Genomic DNA, 23,630 nt, shown 5'->3' on the forward strand with positions numbered 1-23,630 from the left:
CTTATTTGGGATAATCTAGTTTGATTGATAGCATCGAAAACACTCTTCACAGGTTTCTTCCTTCATGTAAACGTTTAGAAACAAGCACCTATATAAATGTGCAAAATCAATCAATATCAATGGAGGGATGGGGCATTGTCTTGCCCTCTAATGATTCGGAGTTTAAGCTTGGCACTCATGAACATAATTTAGCAATTGAGGATAGTTTTCTCAAGGTTTGGAGGAAATGAAATGAGGCCATTATAGGTTTTCAAACAATACTTTACTGTTTGAGCCCCGAAACACCCCGAGTTACAAAGATCCATGTTAACCTTCATCAGAATGTTTACATTTTTGGTATTTATTAATAATTTCCCATAACATTTTCTTTAATTGACTTTAAGAGCAAGTGGAAGAGAGTACATGAAGACAAATGGAAGTGAATTAAGATACGAAATGTGACTGTTTCATTCAAAGAAATTTCTGATTACCTCCAACTCCAAGTCACTTCCTGTACAGTTTATGTCATCAATCTATTGAATGAGAATGTCATATTGTTATGTAAAAATCGCTTTTCTGTTAGATTTCAAGCATGCACTTAAAATAAACCCGTAGAGATGGTGTCAAAAACATCTCTTTTCCCTGTAACCCCATTCTGGCATATATTAGATTTTTAGAAGTTTAGGCAATCCAAACCAACAAATATTTATTATTTTACAAGATGTTTTGTGCTCAACAGAGAACTATTAATAATCAACATTGTAATTGTGCGAAAACGCTTATAACAATATAATTTCCTGGCAACGTGTAGACTGGAGTTCGTATTAAATAGTTTAGTCACTACGAACTTCATCATGAATAATCTCTCATTTTACAAGGAGAAAATCACAAATACCAAATATAAATCACAAACAATCCAATAGCTATAAAAAGAAATGTATATTGCTAGTCTTGATTTTTTTTTATTTATGCTATAAATGTGGAAACCCCAAAACTGTTCCAAAACATTTTCTAAACAGTTCCAACAGAAAGTGAATAGCTGAAGAGTACAAGTCTACAAATAACTAGATGTGATTTGTCATGTGAAAATCCTGTGTTTTCAGTACCTGAAAAGATTTGTTGAATTATTTCCACATTCACTAATCATGGTATTGCATCAGTCACTTTTGTAAAACAGTAAAGTCTGGGTTTATTACATTAAACAGTCAGGATTGAAAAATACATACCAATTAAATATTAGAGGGGAAGTCTCGCCTCGATTATTTTTAAACAATGAATTTGCAAATGACTCTTGGATTTACATGTAACCTTTTGAAACTGTCTTCACGCAAATCTATAATTATCAGAGTGAATTTTTTCAAATCGTGCAGAAGACATATTGAGAGGGGAACGAGAGATGTGATAGGATAGCACAGTGATCAAATTATGTCAGTAGGAGGGTAGGTCAGTTGATTACTTTATTTTATATTGTGTATGAATAAGGATGCATTTGCTCAATAGTATGTATCCTGAAATATACTGCAGTTTGGATTTAAGTAATGTTTGTAAATATAAATGCTAATTTCATAGAACAAATACATATGTTTGTAAAAGAGTACTACATAGATAGACGTAACCATCGCAAACCATCGCAATTCATCCTAACTGTTGTGGTATCAAATCTAAAGAGCCGTACTTTCCAACTTCACAGCATTAGAGGCTCTATGTATGTAATGTAATTATTAAAAAGAAAATAGAAAAGCAATCAAAATTAAGCATGTGAAGTACATGGCGCTATAATTAATTTAAACACACATGAGCCTATTGTGCTAGGAGCTGTAAGGCATTTAACAGGAGCTGGGGTGACCATAATGTATCTATTTATTAATATAAATATTGAATTATTTATTCTCAAAATGCTTATTTATATAGCTCATATTTATATGCTTTTACTCATCAACAAATATCATGTATCTACTGTCACTTTTTATCTTAATAGAAATGTTTTTTATTTTATTTTATTTATTACCAATTTCTTACTGCCGCTTTATTCTTATTCTCATGATATATTTTCATTGTAAAATTCAATAAAATATTTCAACACAAAAAATATCTTTAGAACATTGGAGTGTTGAGAGCTCTATAAGAGACAATTGAGTGTCTAAGATCAAATAATGGCTCGTATAGGACTTCTGCACCAACATTTGAATTTGTGTATTTGAATGTCTTCCTTTTTAATTAGGAACATTCACCCTCTGGTGGTGGAATGTTCTAATAGCCTTATAGCCCTTTCTGCTTTGGGCTCTACCAGTTGTTAAAGGCTCTCAGCCTCGTTATAGTCCCTTGCCTGTGTCTCAGGGCTATAACATGGGTTCAGGGCTGTTAGTAACCAGTAAAGACCTTGGTGGTGGCTATAAGGCTATATTCAATTCCCTGAAGTTCAGCTCTCTGTCCAAGCCACTCCAAAAAGGCCGGTGTAAGCTATTAGCTCCACACTAAAAGCATTGTAATGTGATGGTTGTCCCTAGGGCCACATGACAGGTCAGAATATCTCAGCCTACATTCAACGGTCCCTCACAGGTTTCAACCTCAGAATTTTTGTGAGCATCATTCAACAACTAAGGTCCTCACAGGATAATATCCTGGTTCCATAGTATGGCTGCGAGAATTCTAGTGTCCCTCAACTCCACCAGGAAGAGTGAGGGTCCGTGTTTTTCCAAGATGGCTAGAGTTGGATCGGTTATATAATCCAGGAATACTGAAAGCACTGCATTTGTGGCCATTTCAATGATTCTGTCTTAGAAGCAGTTGTAAATGTGTAATAGGTACAATACTGCTTATTTATGCTTCGTCTGCCTTATCCAATTATGTAAGAATTTTTCTTAAATTTCTAATGTTTAATAGAAGAGTGGTCTTACCATTTCTGCTTTCTTTGCCAGTTCCCGCTGAATCTTCCGCCTCTCTATCAAATCTTGCTCGGCTCTGCGTTTTCTTTCCTCTTCCATTCTTTTTTTTTCTTCTTCGTGTCTTTGTTTTTCCATAACTTCAAATTTCCCTTTAACCGTTCCTGTACACGAGACAAACAATGCAAACAACTTTGACTCCCTGCAGTTTGACATTGAATTTAGAAAAATGTATTTCTGAGTATGACCTACCTGTAAACTTGGGAACAAACCCCTTTTCTACTTTATTTGTCTTATTTTCTTCTTCATCGTCAGATGCAAGCAGCTCTTTCATCTGCTTAATTAAAGACAACAGTAGATTAGTACTGTTTCCAAGGAAACACAGTCTGTATCCATTTGCATTTTTTTTACACATTTAACAATGTTGATGACTAAATGGATTTGAGACATTGCACTGAGCCTTTAACTAAATGCAAACAGCTCTTGAAACTGTAGTGAAAGGTATTCTAAAACAATCTGGGCATGTTTTAGTGATTTGGTGGATCCCTGTGCATAAATACCTCTGGGCTCGACTCCCATTATGCAAAATCTACAATCTTTGTTTAGGTATTAGTTTTCATAATAATACACTTTTAAAAAAAACAATTGCAACCTGAAATTGACCGGTGACTGCAGTCAGGTGTTACATTACAGATGCTCTCAGAGTGCAGTCTACTTCAAAATGTTCTAAAATATTAGCATATTGAATTCTCGCTGTACTTCCTCATTCCATAATGCAAAAAACAAACATCTCCTGAATTATTCTTTACAAAAATAGACAAAACATCACCACATTTAAAAGAACTAAGTTGCACAGTGAGTGTGGCTTTTAGGACTTTAAGTACCAGAGATAATATAGACTATACAGTATGATATACAAAAATGTATAGATCCACACTCTATAATCAATCCTTTAACAATGTGTTCTAATCAACTACATACTGAAAACTTGACAAATCTTTGCCTAGAGTAGTCGATGGAATCAAGACTCATGTGTCTGTTCTTTGCTGCCTCGTCTCTGGTGTATACAACAACCAACACATAAATAGGCTGTAGAGAGACTATTCATTAAAGCAGTAATATCTTGTTAGGTATGACATTTTGCAAAATGTCACAATATCACTTGTAACATCCAATTCTATTGGCTCATCCAGAATGTTTGTTAAGATATTGCAACTGCTGATGCAAAGGTGGTGTACTAGATATATTATTTTCCACTTCCATTTTGTGCTAAACAAGCAATAAAAATTAGAGATGTTTTGTTTTTAAGTAACATTTTTTTTTAACAAAAATAACCTTTTTGAGAAGTTATGAACTGTTTTATTTTTAAACATAATCCTAACTAGTAAAATGAAACATCAATGTGCAGGTACAAATGATTTAGGATAACAGTGAATAAAACCAGGCAAATGGTCTTATGGAGAAAAATGCCCCTATGTAAGGAGAATCATTTCAATAAAATGGGGCCTTGGCTGCTGGTTCATTTTAAGTCATGCTGCATCTTCTCAAACAGTATTTTTGGGTAAATCGACTGTATTATATTGTTTTTTCACTTCTGAGAGATGACAAAAGACAGGATAAATGTGCCCAAAAAGTGAAGGATTGTCGATGCGGATACTTTTACCAACATTTTAAGAAAATTATAGAACAGTAGTAACACTGTGTTACAAGAGACTGATGAACCCAGCTATTGGCATGTTGTCTGATTAAACGAATCCAGTATCTGCTTGATAACAGATCTTCATGAATTTTACAAGTTATTTATTCAAGTTTCAAATCCATATACTCTTTAAGCAAAGTCACCTTAAATACTTTCAAGACTTGAGTTTAACATGGCAATTCATCAATTTAAAAGAAAACCCTTGCATGTCTCTTTGGAGAAATCTTAAAATGTAATCTCTGGTATCAGTATTATTAAAATTGAAGCTAAGTTTAGCTTCCCCCAGAATGAATATTTCTTTAAGAACTTGAAACTGAGCAGTTGCCTGATTAATCAAAATATGTGTGATAACATACCAGCATTTCGAAGGATGTTTTAAAAACTATGGCTAAAACTGTGGTTGTCCAAAACATTTCCTGATATATTTACAATTGAATGCTGCAATACCTTAAAAATAATCAAATTTGGGATGACCATCAATTCCGTAGAGATGAAACAATTATTGGTGATTACACTTTCTATTTTCCTAAGTTTAAAACCGCCCACATTACAAAGTTTGTTCTATGCTTTAAATCGGACATGCTGTTCAGTCCAAATAAATCAGAGCCCAGTGACTCAGACCATATAATTTTTATAAACCTGAACATATTCAGATTTTAGTAAGCTGTTTTCCCAGGATTGCCAAGATACTGAGAACAAAAGTATAAAGCAATGTGGTGACAATGTGGTCAGGATTTCTATGAGGTGAAGTAGGGTAGGATATTCAAGGAAAGATTTTGTGTTTCTTTATTAAGTCATTTAGCCTTATTTGACAGATAAAGGAAAAGTAAACTGTAACTCTATCAGAATGGCTAGAACAATACATTTTAAGAAGAACATTTATGTTTGAATTAATTAGGTACAGGAATGTAAAGCAGTATAGGAGAACTAGAATTAAATTTGGCGAGTCAAGAGAAAGTGTACTGCAATTCATGTTGCAGGTTAATAGACAATTGAAGGTTAATAGACAACAGCAGCATCTTTGGACAGTGCTCTATGTTTCTGTTCAAACCAATAATTTTATACGTTTGATATGTGGCGTAACTGAATTTGATAGCCTAAAACTTATATAATCAAGGTTTAATATACTGTTGAAAATGAGTTAACAGATAACTTAGTCTGTTTATGTCTCTTTTTTTAGTATATCTTTATTCTGTGTGATTTAGTAACTACTGACTACCTGAACTGATTACTGTGCTCACAGCCGGTCATATGTATGGCATCCTACAAAGTTCCATTGCTCCTGGCACAATTCTGCACTTTTATTGTCTTTCAACATTAAAATGAGCATCTGTTGAAACTACTTCCCATTAGACAAGAATTCTCACACGTGTAAGTAAATTCAAAAACCCGCTTAAGATTGTGTTATTAGGAAGGTCCCTGAGTAGACACTTTGCTGGAAATTCACACTTCATTTTTTATTCCCTTTGAGGATCTTGAATCCCTTAGTTCATTACTTATATTTTTAATTTTCAATATAATATTCATATAAACATGCTGCTCCTTATAGCTGGCAAGAAGCTATACATATACTATCAGCATAAAGATTCCATCTCTGTATTTGTTTTTTGGAATTACTATTCTTCTGAGGACCTGTAGAGAGAAACATTTGTACTACATAGACTTCTGAGCAATTATACATCACATGCAAAAAAGAGCATGATTGAATTTAGGGAATTTCGGGCAGAATATGTAATGCTCAAAAGACATGTAACCCTTTAAAAGCATTCAGAGGTTCAATAATAATTTCTGTAAACATATATGGTCCTTTGCTAGACAGATGCCATTGCAGGAAACTTAGAGGAGTAGAAATTGTCCTTCTGGAGCAAGGAAATTTGGAGCTGTGGACCTGGAACTGACAAAGTTCCTATTCAAAAGATCAAGACTTACAGACATCTGTGATAGATCTATCTTATTGTATTCATGATTTGATTTGTTTTTTGATTCTTATAGAAACAGAACATGATTAGCAAAGGTTTCCAATAGCTGAAATAATCTTTACAAAACTCTACATTTGATTTTCATATTTCACTATATTAATTCACCACAAATACTTTATGGGTTCCGGAGTAGCGCACTGCTCGAATCTATGATTAAACCACTACTTCCTTAACAACGAATTCCTAAACCACGAATGCTGAACCCCTAACAATGCTTAACTACTACATTCCTAACAACGACTTCCTTTTACCACGAAAAATATACAATTAGCTCATTATCTGATTATACTACTCAGTGCTTTTAAAAACGCATGTTTAAAATCATTTTACAATATTAATAAATTAATTTCCCCAAAACATTTTTTTTTGTCTCAATACATCTATTTTGCCTACCTGAAAACCTTCAGCTCCTACCTCATTGTCCTGGAATGGCAGCGGGTAAATGCCCTTTTATCTTGTATTCGGGAATCTTTCCTTCTCGCCACTTTCCCTTTCCTTGTCATGTACACAATCTCCTGAATGTACTACCTCCCCTTTCTTGCTGATAAAGTGAGCTTGTCTCCGTTCGTGAATCCTCCTTCCAGAACCAAGACACTTTAAGTAAAACTTTTAAGCTGTTCGCCTGTTCTTGCTGCAAACTACTTCCCCCTCGCTCCAAACCATGAAATAGCTGATCTACGTTGCAGATCTGGTCGGCATATAACTTTGATGCTGTTCTCCTGTCCAAGGAGGCACCACCTTGTGTGCTTTCGCTGCCCTAAGATTAAAGCATATAAGTTGAGAGTGTTCCAGAGCACCCGAGACTTGAAAATAGCATTCCATCATCACAGTTTCAGTTTTTTACCCAGCTAACAATGCCACATGGCAAATAATCATCTTTATTTAGATCACGTATCATGGAGGGTGTACAGACAGCTGACAGACTAGTAAACTAAAAGGAAGAGAGTCTGTCAGAGGTGTCAGCTTGCATTGCGGATGGTGATGGATCGAGATTTGAGATCCTTCCGTGGAGGGGAAACAGCCTTAATCACAAATCTTTTATATACACGGTAATAAACAACACATTTTTACAACGACCTATTTCAATGTTCATGTAGTCGTTGTTCATGTAGGCCGTGATTTCGTTGTTGTTCAGGAAAGGTTGTTGTTAAAATTTGTTGTTTAGTACCGTCGTTGTAAAAGATTCGTGATTAAGGCTGTTTTCCGCGCTGCTCACCAAAAAAGTGCATCAACACTTCATCAGGGGCAGCAAGCGCTATATTAATGAAAACCTTTTCCCTCTTCTATCATTACACTATCCTTCTCAATCCAAATAACTGACTAAGATATCCACCACTCAAATTACTTTCATATTTTCACTATACTGCTTCACCATTAATCCTTTATGGGTTCTGGAGTAGCGTGCTACTCGCCGAAAAGCGCTTCAATGCCTCATCAGGGGTAGTAAGTGCTATATAAATGCAAACCTTTTTCTTCTTCTATCCGTCCACTATCCTTCTCAATCCAAATAACTGACTAACATATCCACCACTCAAATTACTTTCATATTCCACTATACTCACCACTAATCCTTTATGGGTTCTGGAGTAGCACGCTAGGCCCAAAAAGGTGCTTCGAGAAAGGCAATTACAATACAATTTCCAGTTACTGTTCACTTCTATAAACAATCCCATAACCTCTCCATGTTTTATCCTCTCCTTCACCACCTTGGAATAGTTTCCTCAATCAAGTTTGTACCTACAAAAAATATTTAGTTCTCTCTTGCCATAAATGCCTTTCATTATATCCACATACCTAGCTCCTATTTATATTGTCTTATGATGCTGACTTTCCTAGCTGGATGATGTATTATCTGAGTTGGATTCTGCCCCTCCCCCATAGACGTAGTGAGGTCTTTGGTGTCACGATGGGTGCAATGTGCTCCTTTGACTCACACATAGCTGAGGTGATTTAAGTTTTGTTCTGAAACCGCAGAAATTCCTTCCATGCATTACTTCAGATAGCAGTAGCCTAATTTGCCCTTGTGTATTCAAGTTTCCATTTGCTATATGATATGTGCAGAAGAATTAATACACCAACTTTCAAGGCATTCCTATCACCTGACCAGGCTCCTCTTTAAGTGCAGCTCTGAAATTCTTACAGTTGCTGCATTACTAGATCTTTCTGTGTCTTTTCTTTGTCTGCAACTTTAGGTGTGCAATCATTTTTCAGTGCTGGTTGCAATGCTGTAGGGTTGTCTCTCATTCCAAATCAATACCATTCTTTAGCATTTCACTAACAGAAAGTAATAAAGAGCCTAAGTCTTTTTCCAGTGCTAAACATTGTATTCGATTTGTAAGATAGTTATGCTTCAGTATGGACTGGAGTACCAAAAACGAATAGCAACTGGCTTGATAAATTTCACTTAACTTAAAATAACCGCCCCACCTCCATCTTCCATTGTCACCATTTCTAAATTATGTTTCACATCAGTGAGAATTTTAATGCATTTACAAAGCTAAAACTATATCTATACTCATGTGTAATATCACACTACCTTAGAGTTATATCAGTTCATAATCATATCAATAGACCACTCTCACATCCATTAATGATTGTTAGGTTTTCAAGTTTTTAAGATATCAATCAATCATTTTTGTGAAAAAGTCCTTGGGTTTAGAATACAGAACATAGTAGTAGAAAAGAAAAATGACCTCCTGTTTTCTCCTGTTCCATTCTCTTTCTCTAATATATTGTTCTTTTCTTCTCTGCTTTTCTTCTGTAGATCTCCTTTGATTCCTTTCTTCCCTTGCTTTCTGCATGACTTCAAATTTATTCTTTACCTCACCCTTGCCAAGTTTAGGCACATAGGTTTTTTGGATAGGCTTAGATGTGGAAAGCAGAATCTTTGTGAGATGAAGATAAAGAAAAAGAAGAGAAAAGAAAAGAAAAGAAAGATGACGCCATTTGAGGGATGGAAGAAAACAGAAAGTGTTAATAGTATAGAAATGAGAGGAAAAAGTAACTGAAAAGAAAAAAAATCTATCTATGAACTCTGTCATTAAGCATTATTATAATCTGTATATGTCAATACGTTTTATTGAGTACAAGTAACAAATTCTACGTATTTCAGACAAAAATATGTTGTGCCTAAAAACAATTAACAGCTCACTGTAGTTGACTTTATATTAATTTCTGTATTTATCTGTAAAATATGAAATGAGCAGTGTTCTGCGGCGTGTATCTGACATTATTGGGACCACAAATTACAAGTATAGTTTAATATCTCCAAGTGACCTTGGGGTGTACGTGTAACCTTGCCATAAGTCAACAAACAAACAGGATGAGGGAAGTTGTAAAAACACTGTTTGTCAATTCCACTTCACCATGAGCACAGCTTCAATCAATGCATGAAATAGAACTTCATTTTTATACTCTTTTTTGTCTGAGTAAAAGTGGGCAGAGTTTCACTTTTGACGATGTAAAGACGGAATCTAAGGTGTGCCTAGAAGGACAGAGTACGCACTTTATTTTGTCTGCTAAAAGTGTTCTGTTCTGTTTATCCATCAACAACAAGGTACACAACCAACCATGCCATTCTATGAAAGATCGTCTGCAGGTGCACAAAACCTTCCACTAATAGAAGGACTAGTTGATGTAATTCTATTACCAGACACTGAACATGCACCAATTTGCTTTACCAATCAAGATGGTATAATGATTTAAGAATAGCTTTTAACAGAATGGATACTGTTTACTTTTCAGTAACTTGAGAGAAATCAATAGAAAGGTAACCACCTGGAAGATTGGTTACCCAGCGTGAGTATCATCAAAACTCACACAAAACTGTCCATACTAAACAGGATGATCACACACTTATAATAAAAATTTTATTCTACCCATGTGAACAGGATTATCAGGAATAGTTGTTGTTTGTGGGTAAATACGTCAGAAAGATTAGACATATCCAAATCTTCAGACCCATTTCCCTTTCCATTTGGGAGATCTGATTGCAACATAACATTTCATTCAAAGACAGGTGGATACTTTGGAGGTTGTAGCAGAAAAATACTCAGCAGAAAATATTTTCAGGTAAGTAACCTTTTGTTCTTCATCTTCGGGTGATGCGTAGACATACACGTCTTTTTCAATAGGGTACCATGCATCAAAATACTGTTTGCAGGATGTGGGAATAGACTTAATTTGTGGCATCTTCCAAATTAGACCTAGAGGGATATTAACCAACAATACTCTACTGGTGTCTTTGGCCAGTGAGATGACACCTTTGTTATCCATATGTTATGCTATTTGGTCATCCCAACCACCACTTCAATGCTGAACACAACCCCGTCGCCTATTTCCACCTAATTCCAGATCTGGCCTCTCTGGGTCTCTTGTTGCTTTTTTACCATGACACCCATTAAGCCGCCTTTTTATTACACGCTATTGTTGCATGGATTCTGCTCCTATACAGAACTGTGCATAGAGACTTGGGACCTCAGTGAATTAGGGTGTGCTAAAACTCACCTTAGTACCCAACATCCCCTACCAGACTAGCATCAGTGTCTCAGTGGCGCTTTCAGAATACCAATGATTAGACAACCCAGAACATGCGACTTAGGTGACCTCAGGCAATGTGGAAAACATGAACACTCTTTCGTTATACTCTCATACCAGTCCAAAACAGGGAGTAAAAGAAGACACGTGCAAGTTTGAAATATTTATTTCTAACGCCGTTTTCTCATGCGCAGCATCTTAGCTAATACAAGCAGACATATTATTAGAAATAAGATTATCAGCATAGTTACTATTCCATAAAATACAAAGGGAGAAAGCATGTTATAATTCTAAATGGAAACAGGTTTAAAACATACCTATTTTTCACCCTCCCTTACTAGTAGGTTATTTTATATCTAAAGAAGGTCTCTTGAGATTACATAGGCGGCCCCATACCTCTGGTATTAGCAGAAATAGATCACATCAAATTCTGCTCAAGCTTTCAGTACCCGAATGTTCTCCAAGTGTGTGTGATCATGCCTACGCAGTGCATTATTAAATGCACCAATCTCAGAGGTGGCCACAGCTGCATATGTGTTATGTCTAGAACGTGTGCTGATCAGTCTGAACAACACCCACTGTGTTGAAATAACCTTGAAGACCTCGGCACTCACTGTTCAGACTAAGCTATCAAGCAAGACTGCTAATAAAGAAAAACATGTTATTCTCGTGTGAAGCAAAACACTCTGTTAAACTCTAAACATTTAATAAAGTGTGTGCCGTGGGCAAAAGGCAGCAGAAAGGAAAAATGGCGTTTAAACTTCTAAAAAGCTCATGTCAACTGAACACTTTGTGAATGCAAGGCTCACCCCCACGACACTATCTACTCCAATATTTCCATGTACCCGCACTATGTTCCTTTTCCTCTTATGTAGGTGAATAATTTTGCTATACCTTTCATGTCTCATTTTAAAAACACCCAATTGGCTACTAATCTCAAGCCTCAGTTAAGCCCGGTAAACAGCCTTTACCACAACCTGCAATTATCACACATTTTTTACATTGTGCTTACTGTTTCTACGCAAGTCATTATAACATAGAATTGTATTACGCAAATCCAGGATGCGTATGGCGTGCATCACCTCCCTGGATGAATGTAGGACCACATCCTGTTCCACGGGCCTGTGATATTAGGCAAAGTTATGTTTATCGGTCCATCTACGATATGCCATGTCTTATTTCCCCTTGCAATCCGACAGAGAGAATGAATTACTATTTCTGTCATTTGTGTATGTAGGCCACATTTTATTAGTGTACTCATTTTCTTTTAAGATCATCTGCTCCAAAAAGTTTGTTTTAAAACACATACACCTATTTGACAATCAACATCATTACTAAAACATGCCTGTGCAATGTGGAAATGTGAGCGCATATTATAAAAATCTGGGGCTTTTGGTATGAGCTAAGAAGTATCTGAGGACTGCAGAATTTATTAGATTGAAGTTGAGTATCCCACATGGTATTAGTCGTAATGCCTGAAGCTTTCCAGTCTACCTGTTCCATCTTTCCCCTATTTATGATGTTGATAGTAATTGTGTGGTAAGTAATTTCAATAACTGGATATTGAATGTTGTTAGACCTAGCATCATTGGCGTGAGTCTCCCTTCCATTTTGACGGATTGCCTTCTGTGTTTTGATATGTTTTTGCTGGTTTTATGCTTTGGGCACTGTGCCACTGCTAATCAGTGCCACAGTGCAAGTGCTCCCTATGCAGTGCAAGTGCTCCCTATGTTAAATTCATGTATTAATTGGTGATTCCATGATTGGGTTATTTGATTTACTTGTCAGATCCTAGTACAGTGCACCATGTGTGCCCAGGTCTTGTAAATCAAATGCTGCTGGTGGGCTTGCAGCACTGGTTGTGCCAACCACAGAAGCAGCTTGTAAAGTGTGTCTCAGGCCTGCCATTGCAAGGCCTGTGTGCAGTCTAGCACTGCCATGTCGATCTGGCCAAGTGCACCCACTTGCCAGTCCCTAAACCTTCCCTTTGCTTCATATCAGTCACCCCTATGGTAGGCCCAAGGGCAGGGTGCATTGTAAGTATAAGGTAGGACATGCTCTGGTGTGTGTAGCATGTCCTAATAGCGAATTACAGCCATTTTCGTTTTTCACTATTGAAGGCTACCGGTTCTCCATAGGCTAGAATGGGCAGTTAGATTATTACATTCTTACAATCCTAACTGACTCAGGGAACATGGTAGAAATTCGAATTTAGTATGTCTGAACTCAGAATGATAACATACATATTTTAGTAAAGATGGTTTTATTATTCTGTGTTTGAAAATACCAATGCCCCGTCCATCACCACCCCCTTTTGTACCGCTTTGGCCGCCATAAGGGTGGCAGGGTATGCTCAGACGTGAGTCCCTTGCTCACTTTAACACTGGATTCAAGCAAGCCGGGCTGAAGACGGCTGGAATGCCAGAAACCGGTCCTCGGAAGCTTGTTTCCGGTCCAGGGAAGGCATGGCTTGGCAGTTCGGGCTGGACTGTTCCCATGAGGCACAGGGTCAGACTGATTTGCATATGGCCATGTCTGAACTGGGGTGGCTGAGTGAGCTAAAGAATGGTGATGGATTAAACCCAGATCAGTTGACTGGGGGTGAGTGTTTGATTTGCTCAAACGCTCCGTCCATCATCCCCTTTTGTATCGCTTTGTTCGCCCTAAGTGTGGCAGAGTATGCTCAGACGTGAGTCCCTTGCTCACTTAGCCACTGGATTCAAGATAGCCTGGCTGATGAGGATTATGAATCCAAAACCGGTCCCAGGATGCTTGTTTCCGGTCCAGGGAAGACATGGCTTGGCAGTTCGGGCTGGACTGTTCCCATGAGGCACAGGATCAGACTGATTTGCATATGGCCATGTCTGAACTGGGGTGGCTGAGTGAGCTAAAGAATGGTGATGGATTAAACCCAGATCAGTTGACTGGGGGTGAGTGTTTGATTTGCTCAAACGCTCCGTCCATCATCCCCTTTTGTATCGCTTTGTTCGCCCTAAGTGTGGCAGGGTATGCTCAGACGTGAGTCCCTTGCTCACTTGGCCACTGGATTCAAGATAGCCTGGCTGATGAGGATTATGAATCCGAAACCGGTCCCAGGATGCTTGTTTCTGGTCCAGGGATGACATGGCTTGGCAGTTCGGGCTGGATTGTTCCCATGAGGCACAGGGTCAGACTGATTTGCATATGGCCATGTCTGAACTGGGGTGGCTGAGTGAGCTAAAGAATGGTGATGGATTAAACCCAGATCAGTTGACTAGGGGTGAGTGTTTGATTTGCTCAAACGCGCCGTCCATCATCCCTTTTTGTATCGCTTTGTTCGCCCTAAGTGTGGCAGGGTATGCTCAGACGTGAGTCCCTTGCTCACTTGGCCACTGGATTCAAGATAGCCTGGCTGATGAGGATTATGAATCCGAAACCGGTCCCAGGATGCTTGTTTCTGGTCCAGTGAAGACATGGCTTGGCAGTTCGAGCTGGACTGTTCCCATGAGGCACAGGGTCAGACTGATTTGCATATGGCCATGTCTGAACTGGGGTGGCTGAGTGAGCTAAAGAATGGTGATGGATTAAACCCAGATCAGTTGAATAGGGGTGAGTGTTTGATTTGCTCAAAGCTCCGTCAATCATCCCCTTTTGTATCGCTTTGTTCGCCCTAAGTGTGGGAGGGTATGCTCAGACGTGAGTCCCTTGCTCACTTGGCCACTGGATTCAAGATAGCCTGGCTGATGAGGATTATGAATCCGAAACCGGTCCCAGGATGCTTGTTTCCGGTCCAGGGAAGACATGGCTTGGCAGTTCGGGCTGGACTGTTTCCATGAGGCACAGGGTCAGACTGATTTGCATATGGCCATGTCTGAACTGGGGTGGCTGAGTGAGCTAAAGAATGGTGATGGATTAAACCCAGATCAGTTGACTGGGGGTGAGTGTTTGATTTGCTCAAACGCGCCGTCCATCATCCCCTTTTGTATCGCTCTGTTCTTATTCTTGAGTACATCCATGCCACAGGTCCTCACTGTGGTCCAAGTCTTTAGCTAAATCAAAGTTGAAGCAGAAATACAAGATGGCCAATCAGGATTTTTCCCAGTCCCGCTACTCTCAGTCTGAGAGATTGCAAGGATGTCAATGTGCCTCTCAGTGTCATTCCCAGTCCCCTACTGAAGAGCCAATTCTGCAGCTGATCCCTTTGCACCCCAGTTTCCAGAGCCATCAACAATATCAATACAGATTGAGGCCTTTAGAGGAGTACTTGTTGCATGTTGTATTTTCTGCATGCTTCTGGATTCTTCTAGCCTGCCTTCAGGTCCTAAGGAGCCATTGAGGAGTTTTTGGTTCAGGCAACCCAAGTGGGAGAGGACTAGTTCGTGGATGTTAATTCTGGGAGGTAGGCTGTCATTCTACTTAGAAATTGCGGACTGGTACTAGACTGTCTTATTTTTTGTTGAAAAGTGTGTTTTGAACAACACATTGCTGTCAAAGTTGAATCAGAATGAACTAGCTTCTTCGGAGGGGTTGGGCGTAAATTTGCCAACGTTCAGTTTGGAGATATTTTCTTAGATCTAGGCTTGTTTCAGTTTGCTATAGGAGCTTGATGAGGAAGGTTGAGGTAATTCTTGAGAAGAAGGAGGGTGGTCATGATTGTTCAGATTTTCAGTTATATTTCAGTATTTTTGGCATTCTGATTTCATGTTGTGGTTCTTAAGAAGCAGTAAAAGGGCCTCCTTGTAGACATTAAAAGTGATTGTAGAGAGGATTAATCCCCGAGTTAACGCCACAGGTAACCAGTATCCAATGAGATCTGTAAGTGTACATTTTGAGGAGCTAGAGGTTGTCAGAAGAATTGGAAGAATCAGTAAAGTAAAATAACCTTGAAATCACTGTATTCTAACAGGTTGTGTCATAGGGACTGGTGGTCAAAAGCATTGATATCGTTTGAAAGTTTAAGCAACCATGAGGTAGGGCTCACGGTTATCAATGATGAGAAGGGCTACATCACAACTGTATTGTTGCTGTCTCTGCGCTGCTCCATGGGATGGAGTTGAATTGGTAGTCACGTATAAGGAAGCTGCTGCTGATTTATCAGTGCATTTGGATAATGAGTGCTTTCTCAGTAATTATATTGAGGTATTACCAATGTGTGATCAGGTGGTACCTTGCAAGACAATCTGTCAGGTTCCAAAGTTGTAGACTCCTTAAAAGACTCTGTTCTTTCTGTACACCAACACTGGTGAGTGAAGAGGGACTCACCATCAGACTTGGAAGCCAGAGAGAACCAGGGAAGGGAGAGAGAAATCATGAACTGGCGAACATATTCTGTCAAGGTTCATCAGTTTTAAGGGATGACACCAGTCTGTCTAATGTTACATAATGGGTAGATCTACACTGATTGGAAGGCAGAGGGGCTATGGTAAATAATCAATCCAGTCTGTATTTAAGTGATATAGCACAGGACTAATTATGCTAACTGGTTCTAGCAGTGGGTACTGCTGCTATGAGCCGCAAGCTGACCAAGATACAAGCAAAAAGCCCCAGGACAACTGATTCAGTTGTTCTGTCTGTCCTTTGGTCTGTGGGTGATAACTAGTTGACTTAAAATTCCGGGTATGGGCTCTTTTAATAAGTTCAGTTCAAAAAGCAAAGTAAACTGAGTTGCTCTGATTGTGATTTTAACCTTGAGTAGCCCATGCAACTGAAAAAAGTGTGCGATAAATAATCCTGTGAATTCAACTGCTGTGGAAAGTTTCTTTGAGGGTATAAAGTATCCTATCTTCATGAGGAAATCTATCATAATCGAGACTGAACTTTGTCCCTGAGATGGAGGAAAATCAACAATAAAATCCATGGAGATCATATTCAAAGGCTGATATGGTGTAGAAAGTGGTTGCACTACTGCAGTGCTGGTATAAGGGATGCTTATGCCTTAACACAGACACTACAGATCTATTTATAAAAGTTAATGTGAAAACGAATTTTAGCTCACCAAAAGTCACTGCTTTCTAATTCTAGCATCCTCCTCTAATTTGGGTGCCCAGCAGCCAGACAGTCATGGAACCATTGCAAAATCTTAGCCTGTAAGGGTTTGCCGCAGATGTATAATGTTCTTCTCCATGATACACCATATTAGCTCCATTAGGTGTAGAGAGAAACAGAATATAAGGGGTCAACTCTATGCTTTCAGATTCTGGACCCTTTCACAGTGATATAGCGTCAGCTTTTCTGTGTTGATTGCTGGTTCTATATGTGATGATACAGTGAAAATGAAAAGAGACTAGTGTCCACCTGGCATGACAAGTATTAGAACATTTCATATTGGTCAGATACAGATGGTTTTTATGGTTCTTCCACACAGCCATACCCCTTTCAAATCATATGGTAAATGGGTTATTTGATAGCTAGAAGTTCTCTTTCGTATGTAGAGTTATTATTCTCTGTTTCTGTCAGAGTTCTCAAATAATATGCTGCAGGGTGTAATTCATTGGTTTTGGTATCTCTCTGGGATAGCAGTGCCCCAGTGGTGAAAGAAGATGCATCAGTCTCTGCCACAAAGATTATAAGTCATTGGGGTGTCGTAACACAGGAGAAAAGAGTCTCTTTCAATAAATTAAAAGCTTCTTCTAGTTAACCCCGCTAATAAAATGTCCCCTTTTTCTTGGTCAATTGTGCAAGAGATCTTATGATGACCAAAAATTCTTTAATTAATTGCCAATAAAAATTAGCAAAGCCAATGAATCTCTGAATCTTCTTCATACGTCGGGGAGTGCCTTGACCTTTTTGGGATCCATACCAACGCCTTTGTCTGAAATTTCGGATCCCCAAAATTAGATCTTTAATTCTTCTAATACATATTTTTCTTCCTTGACCTAGAGTGAATGTTTTTCACAGTCTTGTAAATACTTCTTTTACATGCCTTCAATGTTCCTCCAATGTCGAAGAATATATCAAAATATAGTTGAAATAAACAACCATGCATACATCCAGAACATCTTGGAAGATGTTATTCAAAAACTGCTGGATACCAGCAGGGGCATTACATACACTAAATGGCATAACAGGCACTCAACAAGGCTATAGTGGTTTTTGAAAGTTGCTTAGCATCATCTTCCTTACATATGCATAGCAAGTTATCACCTGAGATCCAGTTTAGAAAAGACCTTAGCAGTTTTAACTTGATCAAGTAGTACATATATGAGAGGAAGTGGAGAACTCTTCCTTATACTGATGGCTTTCAATTCTCTGTAAATAAGTAATAGTCTAACTTCTCAATTTTCTGTTTCACAAAGAAAATAGGAGCCCCTGCTGACAATGTGGAGTGTTGAATGAACCCCTTCTTTCGGTTTTCTTGTAGATATTGGTGAAGTACTTCATCTTCCATTGTAGTTAATAGTAGATTTTGCCATGACGAATAGCTTCTCCTGGCATTAAATCATTTCTGCAATCATATCCCTAATGTGGTAGAAGGGTGTCTGTCCCTCTCTCACTAAAGACAGAGAATTCAACATATTGTGAAGGAATATTGTAGCTCTCAGTCTTTTCCATCGTTCCTTCCATTTTCACTGGATTTAGTTTTACAACCAAAATGGTCAAATGGCGCTCACCTTCCTACTGCAGATCAGGAAAACAGCATGACTTTCAGAATGTTGAGTTGAGACACATCTCTGGGATGTTTAAATTGTGGCTGGCAAGTCCTAAATCACAATGCAGAGGACTATCGGAAATGATGGTAGAGAGACCAAATTAAATCTTCTCCACATGCCCAGGCTGCTTTGCCATCAGTCTCGAAAAAAAATGCATCTAAAGTCAATCTGTACCATCAATTCCTTGAATTGTTTCGTTTACTGATTTCTGTGTGATAGGGATCCGCTGCAGAACGTTAACAGGATTGTTCAAAAAGCATCCCAAGGCCCTGAAATCAACCAGAACATGTACCCTATTTGGAATATATAAAACAAATAGTGCACTCTTCCCATAACAGATACTTCTGTTCTAAGCTCCGTTGTTTATGGAAAAGAATTAGTTTGTTTTCCAATAACTGGGGTCACTTATTTACTAAATTTTCTACAATATAAACAGAGACCAGACTTTCTCCAACACTCTTTCTCATCAATGGAGAGAGTCTTTCTTGTGTCTGTGAACTGCATTGACTCTTCTGTGGCATTGTGTCTTCTGTTGGTTCAAAACTTTGAGGGACATAGATTTGATGAGCAATTATTCGCCTTTCTGTCTTCCTTCTGTCAGAGAGACATGACATTTGGTATGAGGAAATAGCAGGAGTAATATCTAGTCCCTAGTTCTGGGGCCAGAACCCTCTCCATGGCTCCAGCCTGCACTTCTTGGAGCAAGATTTACTGCTGTCTTTCCAAAAGACTCTCTGATGTAGGTGAGCGGTGTGTTGGCAGGCCATAACAATCTGAAAGAACTACCTGTAGGATGTTATAATTTTCTAAACCAGTAGGAAATTGCTGGTTGTTTCTCCTACAGAGTGGTCATGTCCTACTATGAGCAAACTAAAGCAGCTTGGGGGCTGCACTGCCCATGGTGGCCTGACCTTTGTCTGCTTGATTCCGCTCCCAACATCAAAAGGACTGGGTTGCCTGTTGTGGGGGCAGTGGGCCTTGGCATTGGCAGTATGCCAGCCCTCCTGGAGTGACCTTGAAAAGGACAATACTGACTTAGAAGGATATAAACTCTTAAGGAATGCACCATGGCCCTGCATTCTTCAAAGTGTTCCAACGCTGAATACGCCATCTCAGCAAACCAGTGAGATCCATTGAATGGCATGCCCATCAGAGAGACTTGCACATCCCTGGAGGAGAATGTGGATCTCATACAAGTTTGCTGTTGAAGTCCCATACTAGTGCTAACTGCCCTGCCCAAGCAGTCTGCAGTGTCCAACCTAGAGGGAATAATATATTTGCAGTATCCTGACCATCCGGGTTGGTTTGAGAAAAGTTGGCTGGAAATTCTGTGGCGACTGCCAGCATGATCTCACCAGCTATGTCCCATACAGCATGGTTATTTCTCCCCAGCAAACAGCTCTCATTGGATGACTGAAGAGCTAGGCTGACTGAGGAAATCATCCTCTTTCCGAATGTCTTCATTTTTTAAAATCTCTATCTGGGGGAGTCATAAGGAAGAAACAGGGGTTCATCCTACTAGTAGAAGTTTGAACTCTGTGGTGTTAAGTGCTGCGTCCAAATAATCTAGGTCGACCGGCACTACACTGCAGCATCTGGTAAACTGCCTGTTCACTAGTGAACAGGAACAAGGCTTACACCAGGTGCTCATAAGAGGGCCAGTCTGGCCTTCATTAAATTGAAGTATGGATTCAGAGGTTGCAAAACCTCGATCAGTACATTAGTTTTGACTGCCATAGTAGTAAATTGTAATTCTGATACCTCTACTACTCGTCTTATTACCATGGCGAAGGAGTCACTTGCTTATGGCGATGGACTGGTGAAAGGGGCTGAAACAGCACCCAGTTTCCAGGGAAGTGTTCAGCCCACTGCCTCCAGGAATTCCAGTTATAAATTGCCATCATTATAGTGAGGAGGAAAATACCCCCCTTCAACTCCAAAGGCTGATTGGCTTAGATCAGGGTCTGGACCGAAAAGTTGCTGGAGCGCTGGGGAATAGCGGATACAAATTTGGCTCAGAGTCACAAAGGACTATTGGGGCAGGGTTTTCCTTTGTCATCATCAGCATTGGGGACGGTGTCGAAGTTAAATGGATTGGATTTTGGTGCAGGATTGGAAACCAGCTCCTGTGTGGTTGCAGTATGGGTTTAAGAGGCACATATGGCACCGTGATATGATATTCCTCTGCGGGTCCCTAAGGCCTGAGGGCATTCCAGACAAAGCTGGAACTATGCAGAAAATATGCAACATGCCCCCCTCTAAAGGCCTCAATCTGTTGCAATATCGCTACTTTTAGGTGGGGACTTCTTCAGCTTATCCTATTACTTTGCCAATCATCGAATGGCCCACTTTTTTTGGGATCACATGGGTCTTGCTGCACAAATAGGTTAATCCTGTAAAGCGTATAAATGTTGGGAAGATATATGAATGTAGAGAGGTGTATTCATTATATAAAGAGATTTTCTTACAGTGTTAGTTAACTTTTGCAATAGTAAAAATGTTAAGAGTGGAATACTCATTCCAAAATTAACTATATGTAAAACATAGGACAGTGCAACATCAGTGTTGCACAGTAAGAAGTAAACCCACTTGCAAATAGATAAAATTATTTAAAAACCCCTCTAAATCAATCACAAATGCTAGTGGAAGTTGTCTTAGCCTCTTTCTGAACAGTTCAACAGTACATAGGTGTCCTGGTAGTGTGAACTAAGAAGGTATGTGTCCATATTCATTCATGGAGGCCTGAAATGCAGCACCTTCCCCTCCCCTAACATATGGCATTTGTTGATTAATCTGATTAAGGGATAAAGGGGAATGAAGAAGCTCAGACTATGACACCAGTCTAAACCACACAAAAGCAAGCAAATCATTATTGTTTTGTAAGAAAGCTTTTAAAAGAGCTTCTGGGTTTAGTAAAGATGTGTATTACTGAACAGGAAAACCTTACCCCAGATCACTGAAAGCTGTTCCTCATAGAGATCATGTTATGATGTAGAGGCAAGTGACAACTTCTGCAATATATGTTGCTGCCAGTAAGACACCATTTTTGGCAGTTGCCCAGTGAGAACAGGTGCCCTTAACAGCCTCTTTACCTTTCTTCAAGTCAAAGATGTGTTGCTTACTGTTTTGAGGGCATCTGACAAGTTATCAGATAAACCTATGCACTTCAATATACATTAACTTGGATACCTCCCTAGATTTTTGATGCTGAGTTTCTTTGGCTATCCTATTAGGCCTTGTCACTCCTTGCTTTTTTTGCATATCCCTTATGTGTGGGTTGCCAACATGAATTCTTCCTTCTCCCTTAGAGATGGTAGCATGGCTGAATAAAGATCTATAGAAATTACACCAATTGTCATTACATAACTTTTGAACTTTGAGTACTTTATGAGCATGAATTTTTTAACTAAAGCCTACACTGGGATCCCCATTGATTCTTATCAATGTCAGATGAGTAGCTCTAGGACAACTTCACTTACAGATTACACACTAAGATTCTCCAGGCTTAAAACTGATGAATAAGGATAGGTCTGCTGATGGTTATTTATGATCCATGTCTCATCATATGTCGAATCTCCTTCTAAGACACAACCCAGGCAGGCATAAAAAAACTATGGGCCAGATGTACGACCAATAGAGATTGCAAGTTACAATTTGCGAATTTTAGTGACTCACAAACTGCAAGTCGCAATCTCCAGTGTACAACAGTGTCTGAGACATTACTTGCGATTTCCAAATGGGTAACAAAGGACCTGCCTCATTAATGTTCATGAGGTTGGTCGCATTTTGAGACCCATTGGGAATGGCCAGCATTCACAGAGAGTGGTGGCTGGGGTCAACAGACTACGAAGTCTGTGACTGCTTTTTAAATAAAGCTGTTTTTTTTCTCTTAATAAATGCAGCTTGTTTTCCTTAATGGAAAACAGGCTGCATTTCAAAAATTAAAATGAAACGTTTCAGTTAAATTTTTTAAGAGTAGGCACTGGTTTGTGGGACCACTGCCTGCTCTTAAAAATACAGTTTAGCTGCCAATCACAAAAAGGAAAGGGACCCCTTACTGTTTGCGACTGGCTTGCCACCTACTTGAAGTAGGCGGTAACTGCAATTGTGTTGCGACCGCATTTGCGGTCGCAATGCAATCTTACATCCGCCTGCGACTCACTATTAGGAAGGAAAGTCCTTGGAACACCCCTTCCTAATAGAGACTCGCAAAACCTATTTTGCAAGTTTGTAACAGGTTACCGACTCACAAAATAAGTTTGGTACATACTACAACCCTTTTTAGCTGCCACTAATTTCCAGTGTGCAACCGTTAAAAACTGTTGTCCATCTGGCACTATGTGTTACTGCCGGCAGATAGTCCAGAATCACGCAGCTCAACTGGCCTTTGATTCAGAGGCTACAACCACATTCACATGGCCGTACAGTGATTCCACCGCTTTCCTTTCCATAGTGCATTAAATTTGAAACACTATGCTTTTACTATCTTATTATTTCATTATTCTTTTCTGCATTTTTTTGTTTTTTTTCCATCTCATGGTGTAAGAAAAGATAGTATGTAATGTGATTGGCTTAGCGCAGATACACTGAAGTTTCTTGTCGCTCAATAACCTGGGATTCTACACTTAACATTTCCACTGGTTATAAAGGTATGTTTCTCAACTGCAACAACAGAAAATGAATGATCACCATAAATCACTATTCTAACCCTGGGAACAAGTGCAAGGTAGAATGCAGATCATGTGGGGGTTTGTAACGAGTAAGAAAGTCAGGTACAGATGACTGCCTAAGAGAGATGCAGGACATAAAGGACCCAATGTCTCAACAAGCAGACTTCAACATTTGAACACCTGGACAAATGCTATAAATAAGATGTGAAGATTTAAAAGCCTTAACAATCACCTAGAGGCCCAATGCTAACTTCAAA

General features: G+C 39.0%; 1 protein-coding gene across 7 annotated transcripts in view; it reads right to left on the reverse strand.

The window, feature by feature from the left end:
* NEXN (nexilin F-actin binding protein) overlaps positions 1–23,630 on the reverse strand; it is a 382,609-nt gene that overhangs the window by 131,495 nt on the left and 227,484 nt on the right. For 3 of the 7 annotated variants that reach the window (XM_078645115.1, XM_078645108.1, XM_078645132.1), the window contains exons 3-6: positions 9,233–9,424; positions 3,114–3,195; positions 2,877–3,025; positions 471–512 (exon numbers count right to left, since the gene is read on the reverse strand). In XM_078645115.1, the coding sequence (XP_078501241.1) occupies positions 471–512; positions 2,877–3,025; positions 3,114–3,195; positions 9,233–9,424 (465 nt within the window). The remainder of the gene's footprint in view (positions 1–470; positions 513–2,876; positions 3,026–3,113; positions 3,196–9,232; positions 9,425–23,630) is intronic. The other 4 variants (XM_078645157.1, XM_078645148.1, XM_078645125.1 and 1 more) reach the window with 2 other exon arrangements.

The sequence above is a fragment of the Lissotriton helveticus genome, chromosome 1_1 (genome assembly GCF_964261635.1).
Source record: "Lissotriton helveticus chromosome 1_1, aLisHel1.1, whole genome shotgun sequence".
NCBI classification, from domain to species: domain Eukaryota; kingdom Metazoa; phylum Chordata; class Amphibia; order Caudata; family Salamandridae; genus Lissotriton; species Lissotriton helveticus.